The sequence below is a fragment of the Dendropsophus ebraccatus genome, chromosome 1 (assembly GCF_027789765.1).
Source record: "Dendropsophus ebraccatus isolate aDenEbr1 chromosome 1, aDenEbr1.pat, whole genome shotgun sequence".
NCBI classification, from domain to species: Eukaryota; Metazoa; Chordata; class Amphibia; order Anura; family Hylidae; genus Dendropsophus; species Dendropsophus ebraccatus.
This window is the reverse complement of record NC_091454.1, coordinates 85641263-85654036: the sequence shown is the minus strand read 5'-3', so window position 1 is coordinate 85654036 and position 12774 is coordinate 85641263. Positions and strand designations below refer to the sequence as shown.

The 12774-nt window shown below is 41.0% G+C and overlaps 1 protein-coding gene across 1 annotated transcript in view; it reads left to right on the top strand.

The window, feature by feature from the left end:
* Positions 1 to 12774, top strand: part of EEA1 (early endosome antigen 1) — a 96008-nt gene that overhangs the window by 24860 nt on the left and 58374 nt on the right. The window contains exons 4-9 of the mRNA XM_069974225.1: positions 3139 to 3266; positions 5197 to 5251; positions 5770 to 5835; positions 7314 to 7353; positions 8869 to 8982; positions 9280 to 9401. Coding sequence (XP_069830326.1) covers positions 3139 to 3266; positions 5197 to 5251; positions 5770 to 5835; positions 7314 to 7353; positions 8869 to 8982; positions 9280 to 9401 — 525 coding nt within the window. The remainder of the gene's footprint in view (positions 1 to 3138; positions 3267 to 5196; positions 5252 to 5769; positions 5836 to 7313; positions 7354 to 8868; positions 8983 to 9279; positions 9402 to 12774) is intronic.

Here is a 12774-nt window from a genome sequence, read left to right as displayed (position 1 = left end):
TAGGTCCTATAAGACAAAGCGATTTTTTTAAGATAAACTATAATAAACTATATTGTTTATCGTTAACCTGAAATCGTTCACTATATTACACAGAACGATAGTGAGTTGCAATCCTTACTGCGATCGTTTACTCTATCTGATCCCAGCAAATAAAAGAACAATGTGGAATTACACTGAATAAGTGAATAAATGCAGAATTGTCTTAATAGGGCCCTTACAAGAATCAGCAGCATCTCTCTAGGTTTTTCTACTTTTTTTTTTGTGGTGGAACATAAAAACTTTCAGGTAAGGAGCTTTTCCCACAGTTGACGTTTATCACCTGTCCTTCACTTTTCTTTTGCCCCATACTGGCAAAAAATATAATGATAAATTTATCCCTACGTTCCCTAACTCCACTGGTGGATAAAAGGCGTTATTTAATTGGTTACCATTGCTTCAACAAACCTTGCATAAATTAATAGTAAAATCAAATGAAAGGAACTGTGTAATATATCTTATTAGTGCTTCTTTGTCACACCTCCTGCTAAACTAGAAATAAGACAAGAAGAAAAAAGGGGCCGGGAGGATGGCGCCTCATGTAATGCTTTTACGTGCAAATGTATGAAATATAAGTATAGGTGGACTCCCGCCTTTGAGCCCTTTGGGCTTTATGCGTATTACCCTGCTTTGCAACCTGATGAAGGGAGATGGAACTCCCGAAACACGTAATTGCTTATTTTATGTATTTTTACAGATTTTATCCAATAATTCAGCCATTTTATAATTTATTCTCCACTCTTTGTGAAGGAATTTTCGGCAGCACCAGGATACGTACCCAGCAGGCCCGTATCTGCCATGAGGCGAGGTGAAGTGTTCGCCTCAGGCGGCAGATAACACAGCCCTTGAGGGGGGCGGCATCAGGGTCCTGTGTCCTTATCATTACAACTAGTTACAGCTCAGTGCCCAGCCGTGTTTCCTGTCAGTTGCCTCATGAGAAGCGCTGAGGAGGCACTGGAAGCCACAGGTATTCACATCACATAAGACATAGATATAGTGTCTCTCATGCTGTTAACCCTTTCAATAATGCAAAGTTATTATACTCTGCATCACTTACACACTGTAGAAAAGAAAAAGTTACCAGCAGCGGGGACACTATATTATGTCTTCTCTGCACTGCCGACCTCCGAGCTGACCTCAGCACAGTGCAAGAGCAGGAGAAGAGGCATAAAAGTAATGTTCTGCTCTGCTGTTAACTCTTTCTGTACTGCAGAATGTAAGTGATGCACAGTAATACTCTACATTCTGCAGTACTGAAAGAGTTAACAGAGCAGCCCGTTTTATGGCTCTTCTCAGCTCCTGAGGTCAGAGGTCAGCAGTTGCAGATTGTTGTTTGTTTTGAAGCTCTCAGGAGGCCCATAGTGGATCAAACAGTTAAAAAATGTGGTCACCGCACGGGCACGGCGCACACTGTTATCTATAGTGCTGTCCCATAAACACTGCGATGCTGCACTGTGCCTGTGTGGGGTGGGAGGCGCTTTGTCAGTTCTCGCATCAGGCGGCAGAAAGGCTAGAATCGGCCCTGGTACCCAGGTACCTACTCAGACCTGCAACTTACTCTGGGTTCATTTTACAAGCCACTACAAGTGTATGGAGAGGGTATGGTGAGAGAGATTGGAGGGGGATTGACTGAAAAGAACAGAAACTACAGAGATGGCAAAGAGACTCTGTACCCACAATCTGCCTCCCCAAACCACTTTTTTTTTTTTTTTTTTTTTTTTTTTAAACTCAGTTTTATTAAGGATGTACAGCATATACAAGGATCAGGTATATACACAAGGTGCAGCCAACAAACACAATATAGTTATACAAGCATAGAAACAAATATGCATAGTATTCCAGGTACGGCGCAACAGGCGCCTCTTAATTCAAAAGAACTAAAAAAAAAGTCCAGCAGCAGAGAGTCTTTATAAATAAATTCAGCACAAAGGTATTCACCTCATTGTACACAATACATCATAAGGAAAACATAGAGCAGCACAATGAGCATTACGGGTCAGTCGAGACAGGGGACGCTGTAGAGGCGATTAGCACCATAGGTCCCATACTTTATGGAATTTATTAGGGCATTTCCTATGTTTATACAACACCTTTTCATATGCAACAATTTTGTTGATCTGGTTTGTCCACATAGCAAGGTTAGGGGGCCGAGGGTCCATCCACTGGATAGCGATGGATTTCCTAGCTATAAACAATGTCTCTCGAAGCATTATGCGCATGTGGTGCCCCAAACCGCTTTTACCTACGGATAGCTGCTTTTAATCCAAGATCTGTCCTGGGGGTATGTTTGGCAGGTGATGCAGTTATTGTCCTAAAAACCAACTTTTAAACTTGCAATCCTGTGTCAAATTGTCGTGTCCTAGAGTGTGTATGGCCTGGGATTGCAACACCTCTCCGTCCCTCCTCATCACTAGGAACGCCCCTGGGCAGGATTTTTCCTATTCATCACTGCACAGGTGCCTTAACGATCCAGCACATGTGCAGTGTTCACACAGGTGATGAATAGGAGAAATTATTCTAGGGGCATTCCTAATGATGGAGAGGGCGGGTAGGAGGGACAGAGGGGTGTCACAGTCCTAGGACATGGGTACTTTAGGCCATGCCAATTTGACACAGGGCTGCAAGTTTAAAAGTTGCTTTTTAGACCAGATCTTGGGGAAAAAAAAGCAGCTATCCGAAGGTACAAGCTGTTTGGGGTGGGGGTGGGGGTTGTTGGTAGAGTCGCTTTAACAGTAGTTACTGTAAATAACAGGTCCCAGCTTAGAATGCTCTCCATGCTGCTGCTTAGGGTATGACGTAGACGTAGAAGTGCAGGACCTTCTGTTCTGTGTGTGCAGTGTATGATAGACACCATACATGTTAGACTCCACCTGCTAGCTTAGGAACAACTGAAAATTAGTGATGAAGCCTGCTGAGCAGAAATGTGGTGAAAATTCCATATACTAGTTCCCAAAAATGACAGCTACGGTGTACTGTTGCTTTACTCTTGCTGCATTTTTCCTAGAAACGCTATATGTGAGACCACCCTAAATTTGGTGATGGGCCTCTCCTTTTTTTCACCCTTGCTTTTGATATAATGGAAAGCATTATTTTTTCTTCTAGGGCTTTATTTGTCCGCTCTGTATGAAATCTCATGGGACAGCAGAAGAACTTTTTAAACATTATGAAGCGTCTCATGAGCCGTGTAGCGATCCCGGTCATGGAGGAGATGTTAATTCTTCTACAGAAAGGTATTTAGTTGTTTTTATGTATTTAATTTTTGCAGGTTTAAATGTACCTTTCATTTTATTTTATTTTTTTAATCCAGTTAGTTTCTAAATTATTTACAGATTAATTTCATATTGTATTCTTATAGGCAATGAAAGTACATTTTTCTGATACAGCGCTCTAAATCTTTTATGCTTAAGTTAAGGTGTTTTGTAAAAGGGAATTTATTCTGTGTTTAACTCAAACTGTGTAAAGGTGCCCTTACATGTGACGCTATCTGCTGTGACTGACGCGTATGTTCTAAAGAAATATTGTTTTTAGATCAACTGCTGCCAGAGATTTGTAAATTACTTTTAGGGTACGTTCACACTTACCGGATCCGCAGCTGATTTTCTGCTGTGGATCCGCAGCAGATTTCTTTTAAATAACTGAATACAGCATCAAATCTGCACCATCAAATCTGCTGCGGATCCTGTAGGTATGAACTCACCCTTATTTAAAAAAAAAAAAAAACTCCAGCCTTCCAGTACTAATCAGCTGCTGTATGTCTTGTGGGAAGTGATGTATTCTTTTCAGTCTGAGATGGTGCTCTCTGCTGCCTCCTTTATCCATCTCAAGAACTGTCCAGAGCAGAAGTTTTCTATGGGGATTTTCTACTTCTTTGGACAGTTCTTGTCATGGATAGAGGTGGCAGCAGGGAGCAGCACGTCAGACTGGAAAGAATATACCACTTCCTGCAGGGCACACAACAGCTGATAAGTACTGGAAGGCTTGAGTAAATAGAAGTAAATTATAAATCTGTACAACTTTTGCCATGAGCTGATTTGAAAACCTTTATTTTCGCTGGACAACCCCTTTTGTTGCAGATGACACCTGGACATGCTGCTTTATGCATTTGCAAGTCTAACTGCCATCTGCAATCATGAAAACCTTGTGGCAGCCATGTAATAGTGATCTTATGGTGTGTTTACACAGAGAAATTTATCTGACAGATCTTTGAAGCCAAAGCCAGGAACAGACTATAAACAGAGAACAGGTCATAAAGGATATCTATCCTCTTTTCAAATCCGTTCCTGGCTTTGGCTTAAATCTGTCAGATAAATCCCTCTGTGTAAACGCACCCTTAAAGGGGTAATTCCCCCAAAATTATTTTTGCATTAATACATTGCCCACCCGTAGCTTTCCATCTTTCCAATATAAAGTAATTATGGATTCTGCGGCCACCCGCGGCACCCCTGCAAACCGGTCTCACAGCATAGACTGCAGCCCGTGGGACAATCGCCCCCGCACAACCCCCCTCCCCCCGTCGCACATCATAGCCGGCCAAGGCACAAACCCACCCCCCTCCCCCCGTCTCACAACACAGCAGGCTTCCAGCGGCACCCCTATTCCCACACGCCACCCCCCCAGTGTCACAGCATATCCGGCAGCCCGCTGGACAATCCGCCCCCCCACGCAGTCTCATACCATAGCCGTCCGCCCGCGGCACCCCCGCATCACTAACCCTCTGCCTCACACCATAGCCGGCCGCCCGCGGCACCCCCGCATCCAGGCTGGTCTCGCAATATAGCCGTCCGCGGCACCCCCACCCCCCCCGGTCTTACAACATAGCCGGCAGCCCGCGGAAAGGAACCCCCCAAGTCTCACAACATATAAAGAACACCTGTGGTAAAACTTGATTAAATCACCTGTGAAATACTAAGGAAGTCCTCAAAACACATGGTCTGATCTAGACCATTGTATATAAAAAAAACCCTGTTTTCTAAAGCAACCAACCACAGCTTGGCTTTTATTTCTCAGATTGCTCTGGTAAAATGAAATCAGATCTGTGATTGGTTGCTGTGGGAAGACCAGACAGTGTTTTGTCCACAAACAAGTTGATAAATCTGGGCCAGTGACTATTTCTAGACCATTTAGAGTATAGATGTATTTGTTCTTTTTATCTTCTTTTAGAGAGGAGTTATTGCTGCTTCGACAGGAAGTACAAGACCTACAAGCATCACTTAAGGTGAGCATTATTGTCTTATGTTCGTTATTTATTGAAATGGTATTACAAGGAAAAAAAGTATAAATTAAATGCATTCCCTTTAAAGTCACCTTACAAATCAGTGTGAGTCGTACAGATAGGGTCTTTGGACTTGAGTACCTACAAGTTATAGTGGTAAACACAATTTTTTCATAGCTCCCTGAAATAAACATGGAATAAATAAACATTGAAGAATGCAAAGTGGAAGAAATTCTGTATAGTATGCACACAATAGTCTGTGTACATAGTGATAATTTTTTCCTAAAACATGCCGTGAATAGTTGTCATTTCTTTTACATCAGTACATCCTTCCCTCTGTCTATCACTGTTATGCTGTTTTGCATAGAATTACCAGTGAAATGCTTTATCTTAGGTTATTCATGTTCCATACCGTGCAGATCATATGTCCGTGGATGCTCCAAGGGAACAGTAGTCTATCCAGGAAGCTATGAGGCCTACTATCCCCTATTCTCTCTTATATTATCTTTTTCATGATTTAGGAAGAGAAATGGTATGCAGAAGAACTGAAGAAGGAGTTGGAAAATGTTCAAGAGCAACTGAAGCAAGTAATTCCTTTAAGATTTTTGAAGTAGAATTTAAGTCTTTTTTAAGTCTTTTTTTTTTTTTTTTTATGACAAAAATTAAAGCGACTCTGTACCCACAATCTGACCCCCCCCCAAACCGCTTGTACCTTCAGATAGCTGCTTTTAATCTAAGATCTGTTCTGGGGTCCATTTGGCAGGTGATTCAGTTATTGTCCTAAAAAGCAACTTTTAATCTTACAGCCCCGTGCCCTACGGACGGGGCTTAGAATATCTGTGCCCTAACTTTGCACCTCCCCTCCCTCCCTCCTCCCCACCCTCTTCATCATTAGGGATGCCACTGGAACATTTTCTTCATGCTGAACGATCCAGCCCATGTGCCGGGCTGACACAGCTGACGAATAGGAGACAATCGGCCTGGAGCATTCCTAATGATGAGGAGGGCGGGGATGAGAGACAGAGAGGTTGTGCCAGCCTAATGCATACACAATTAAGGCCACTCCCGTAGGGCACGGGGCTGCCAGTTTAAAAGTTGTTTTTTAGGACAATAACTGCATCACCTGCCGAACGGACCGCAGGACAGATCTTGGATTAAAAGCAGCTATCCGAAGGTACAAGTGGTTTGTGGGGGTCAGATTATGGGTACAGAGTCGCTTTTAACTATAATATTACATGTTTTGAGATTAATGGCATTTTGCTTAGTTAAATCTGGATTTTTCCGTTGTTAGCTGTTTTTTTTATAAGAGGCTAGTTCCTCACCAGGAATGCTATCCTTACCTGCAGAAAGACACTAGCACAATAAACTACTAGCATGACTCTGATCAGTAATGGCCTTCACATAAGCTTCAATGGACTCTGTATAGTTGATTCTTCTTTAGTGGCAGTCTAATACCATAGCACCCTTGTATGCACACTCTTACATGTACATAGCTCCTTTCTTTATGTGACATTTCAGTAAACAAACAAAAAACAAACAAATCAGAATTGTTTTATTACATCTAATAGTAATAGGAAGTTGGAGCACACATCTGAATAAATAAATACAACAGATTAATTGTATATTATTATGATGTCTTTGGTGGGATTTCAGGGTTGAGGAGTTACCCACAAAAAATACTTATCATTTCCACTGTAAGTCAGTGGTGGGGAAAGTTTTTTTTTTTTTTTCCTGCCAAGGACCATTTGGATATTTATAACATCATTCACAGGGCTGTAGTTAATCCGACCCAGGCTCAGGTGTGGGCCTAGAGCTTGAACAGGTGTTCTCCCCACTCCTGATATAGATGATAGATGTCTGGTTGCTGAGAGTCCTCAACTTTCTCTGTCAGTATCACAAAGTTAAATGGAGCAGATCTATACTTAAAGGATACTCAGGATAGGGATCACGGCAACCCAACATTATCACCTATCCTTTGGATTGTTGAAAAACATTGTTCACGGCAAAATCTCTACAATTTCTTCCGCTTTAATTTGCTTTCTCCTCTCATTTTTTTTCTTTTTAGAACTCGGTACCTGATGGAGTGACCAAAGTATCATCTACAGGTGATTTATTATAATTTTTTAAGCATAAACAGAGCATGCACTGGGGATCCTCAGAGGGGTCATTGTGAGTAAATATGGAGGACCTATAACTAGAGATGAGCGAACCTGGAGCATGCTCGAGTCGATCCAAACCTGAACTTTCGGCATTTGATTAGCGGTGGCTGCTGAAGTTGGATAAAGCCTTAAAGTGTCACTGTCGTGAATTTTTTTTTTGCAGAAATCAATAGTCCAGGCGATTTTAAGAAACTTTGTAATTGGGTTTATTATCCGAAAAATGCATTTTTATCATGAAAAAGCAGTTTGAAGCTCTCCCCCCTGTCTTCATTGTTCTCCTATGGAGAGAGCTAAAGAAAAGACCAAAACAGGACAACAAAGAGTTAATCTACAAATCCCTCACCCGTTATCTGTTCTGACCATCACCAGTGACCTGTCTGAGCTCGGATTACAGCTGTCACCCAGCTCCATGCCTGTAATCCTCTGTTATCTGCTTTCTGCTGCCGGCTAACTCCCTCCTTCCTCCTCCCCCCTCCCCTCTCCCTAGAACAGACAGGGTACGTCTCCTGCAACAAGTCACAATTTTCAGATTTTTCAGAGTGGATGAAAAAGAGGAAGGAGGGGGGGACCTGGGAAAAGGCTTTTTACATACAGATAATGGCAGATTTGGCTAATAAACCCAATTACAAAGTTTCTTAAAATCGCCTGGACTATTGATTTCTGCAAAAAAAAAAAATATGACAGTGACTCTTTAAGGTTATGTGGAAAACATGGATATAGTCATTGGCTGTATCCATGTTTTCCAGACAACCTTAGAGCTTTATCCAAGTTCAGCAGCCCCAGCTAATCAAATACCGATCGTTGGGGTTCGGATGGACCAGAATCCGGTTCGCTCATCTCTACCTATAACTGACATACTGATGTTCTAGAATCACATTGTTAGCCATGAGGAAAGGCATTGTCAGATCGGTCAGGAAACAGTAAGTATAGTGTAAATAGGTGTACCAGCATATATGCACTTGCAATAATAGATATAAGTAAAGCAGTCAGGGCAACAGGTACTGTGCCGGTTTTCTGCTCTTCCCAATAAACTTGACAAGAAAAGGAGTTTACGTTGAGCACTTACAAAAGGTTGCAACCTCCCCCCCCCCCCCCCACACACACACACAGATTACAGCTCATCACTTAACTTGTAATGTGCAATTACAATGTGAAATTACACTGATCGATTAGTGAAAAAATGCGGAACTACAGCGAACGAATGTGGAATTACAGCAAACAATTAACGATAATTTTAGGTTCAGATCTAAATCAACGATCAAAGACATACGAACGATTTTTCGATCGTTGCCTGCAATTACACAGAACGATTATCGTTTAAATTTGAACAATATAACGATTTTTCGCACGATAATTGTCCTGTGTAATAGGGCCTAAGTAGGAGCTTGTAGTCACTTTTTGGAATTTTTTAAGCTTTCAACATTTGATAGTAAAAATAACCAAAAAGTGTATGTCTTACAGAACTTCAGTCCCTTGAACAGCAGCTGGAAGAAGCCAGGACCGAGATCTTTAATATTAAGCAGATGAAGGATTTGTTTGAGCAGAAAGCGGCACAGCTGGCTACTGAATTGGTTGGTAAGTGATATATTTGTATATATAATGGATGGTAAGGTTTGGTTTATCTATGATATTTATACTTCAGAAATATAGATTGACAGTGTTTCAGACCATCAGACTTCAGCTTTATAATATTTTAATCACTTTTAAATAGTAAATGCTAAGTTTACAGATGTAATCACGGTATTGACAGTGACAGTCCAGTGTGCAAGTGATGTGAGGCTTTTTTTTTTTACCTGTGTATAAAATTTATGTTTATGTTAAATATGTGTAAATCCCTACACTTACTTTGTATTCTTTAATGTTTCAATGTAGAGTTAAAGGCTGCATGTGATGAAGGTAAAGGTCTTCTTGCTGCATCTGAGGAGAAAGCGAAGAGTTTGAATCAGGAACTCCAGATAAGGTCGCGTGTAATAGAAGATCTGAAGACTGAGTTGGTAAATGCTTTTATATTCATATGTAGAGTTGACTAAATATACAGTAATTTGTTTACTTCAAAGAATCTGCAGCACAACCGTATTGTGAAAAATCCAAACGTGATTTATTCCATATCAGTAGAAAATTCCATGCAACGTTTCTGTCTCTTCTCGAGACCTTTCTCAAGCATAAACACAGTGAGTAACACATCCATTTTATACACACGTGTAATCAAATACAATTGATTGTCAATCAATAAAAATACATAGTGCAAGTAAGACATTAACAATATAGGGTCCCATGGGACAAAGTATACATTCGTATACAGTTACTTGTGCATTTCATATATATGTCCCACTAAGTCCTAGTCCTAGTAATTTGTTTAGTTATTTTGCTTTTCTGTATTCTATATATCTGTAACTTTTATTGAACGTTTTCAATCATTTATGACACAAGGTATACAGTAATCCATAAAAGCAAAAACCTGTACCAGCAAAAAGGCACATATCTTGGCATGCAAAAAACCTTCAGGAGCACGTTGGCATGGCTGAAATTGCAAACACACAAAAACTGTTTGCCACTAATGGCAAGATACAGACTCAATACAGATATGAAAATCACTAAAAGCAGCCCCTAATTACTTAAAAAAATCTCCATAAAAATAATGGCTCTCTTAGTTACCATGTGTAAATTGTGTAACCCATCCCACGATAAGGTGGCCTCATGACGGGACAGACCTACACTTTACTTTGGCCTCTGTTTTGCAGACTCCCATCTCACTTCATAAGAAGCAGGACTTCTGTGTCCATTATGCTCTATGGAGTGGGGTGGGGGGTGAGGGGGATAAGTGAACGTGGAGAGGAGAAAAGGCATTCCTGCAAAACACTACATCTTGCAATCTTCTCTCGCCAAGTTCCAAGACTAGCAATAACCTTTTATGACCTGTGAATCCAGCGTTTTATGTGCCCAGGCAGTCTCCAAACTGTACAGCTGTTTGTCTCCTCTCCCTGCTCACTCATCCCTCTCAGCCCCTCTCCCTCTATAGGTTAGAAAGGACTTGGCAAAACCTGTCTTTTAATCTGCTTCACTGTAATGTACGGGTAGATGGCTTTTTTCAGATTATGCACAGATAAGAAGAGAGGGGGGAGGCTGCAAAACAGCTTTTTTAATACAGAGAGAGGCATTTTTCTTAAAATCGCGTGTACTATTGATTTATTGAATTAAGAACTTAGCAGCAGTACAAATTTAGCAGGTACTTCTTACCAATGCTCTTGGAGAGAAGTCTGAGGAGACAAACTGCTGGGTCGGCAGGTATGGTGGTCTGTACCACCACAATACTATAGACACCAAGCCACAGACCTCTCACCAAAACTTTTGAATAGGTGGACATTTCCAGAAGATGTGAGATAATGATCGCACTGCCCCCATAAATCGCCAACACAGTGGAGAAATGCTGCCCTTTAGTTTATGAAGAAGCCCAAGGGTATGATACCGCATCATTAACAGCTTATAATGTGGTTCCTTATAAGCAGTACAGATTGAGGAAGTTGCTGCTCTGTCCCACGTGATAGCCCATTTCTCAGGAGAAATTTTCTTCCCCAGTATTTCCATTTGGTCATATAATTATGCCTGGCATGGGTTCCTTCTGCTGGTGAAGCGAGAATACTGTATATTCTAGAAATTAAGCCTCTGGTGGAGGTACCTGCTCTAGCTCAACTGCTCAAATGCTGTGGGCTTAGTAACTGTTAGAGAACCCAATCAAGATGACATAAAGTGTTGCAACTGTAAATATGTAAAACGGTCTGAAGACTCCAAATCTCTCTTCTCAACATGTTGTTCAGAAGAGAATATGGTGCAGATTAATGGATCCACCACTTCAGCAAATTGGAATAGTGTCTTGGTCCCGAGGTTCGCTCTGTCTGGCATTGAAGACCAGATGGGAATTTTGGGTAAAGCAAGAACAAGTTAAGAGGAGAGATGGCAGAGCTCAGCTTGAATTTGGCAGAGCAGGTAGACCAGACATTCATAGTAAAACAAATTGACCCCAATAGAGATAGGTGTGAGAACATGGGAGGGGATGAGTGCCAAAGAAAGGCAATTGGATTAAATGGAGCAAGCCGTTTTTTCTCAATCTCAGCCCACATCTTATACGCTAAGTAAGAGGACCAAGGTGGTATCTGTCTTAAATAGGCTGCCCAATAAAGATTTGTCACATTAGGAACCACTTGTCCTCCTTCAGCTTTACTGCTCATCATAACGGACTTGGGAATACAATGTCATTTGGAAGCCCATAAAAACTTAAATAGATCTCTTTGAGTTGATTTGAGTTCACGTAATGGTATGCGAACTGGGAGAGTTTCAAAGTAGTTTAGTATTTTAGTCAGTGTGGTCATTTTTACTAAAGCAATGCGGCCTAGGAGGGAAATAAAGTAAGACCATTTAGAAAGTAAGGATATAATTTCTTTGAATAGATTATGTTAATTGGCAGCATACAGTGAGGTGTAAGTGGGAGTTAGTTGTATCTCTAATTTTTTAATGGAGGAGGTGGTCCAGCGGAATTCAAAAGTTGCACTTATGTACACCAATAAATTTCCAGATCATAGCCATTCATTATATACAATATCCATTTTTTATTGAAATTCATATAAAATGCATAAAACCACAAGGTAAAAATACTCCAGTTTCATAAAGAACATTAGATAGTCACATATATTGTAACAAAAAAGGGTATATATACTACCGTTCAAAAGTTTGGCGTCACATTGATATGTCCTTATTTTTGAAGGAAAAGCACTGTACTTTTCAATGAACATAACTTTAAACTTGTCCTAACTTTAAACAAATACACTCTATACATTGCTAATGTGGTAAATGACTATTCTAGCTGCAAATGTCTGGTTTTTGGTGCAATATCTACATAGGTGTATAGAGGCCCATTTCCAGCAACTATCACTCCAGTGTTCTAATGGTACAATGTGTTTGCTTATTAGCTCAGAAGGCTAATTGATGATTAGAAAACCCTTGTTCAATCATGTTCACACATCTGAAAACAGTCTAGCTCGTTACAGAAGCTACAAAACTGACCTTCCTTTGAGCAGATTGTGTTTCTGGAGCATCACATTTGTGGGGTCAATTAAACATAGTAACATAGTGAATAAGGTTGAAAGAAGACTAGAGTCCATCAGGTTCAACCTAGGGGAACCCTACTGTGTTGATCCAGGGAAGGCAAAACCCCCCGTGAAGCAGACAACAACCGCCCCACCACAGGGAGAAACCCCCCCACCCCGACTACGATGGCAACCAGAATAATCCCTGGATCAACGTATCACTGGAAATCTAATGCCCATAACTTGTAATATTGTACAAGAAAAGCATCCAGGCCTCCCTTGAACT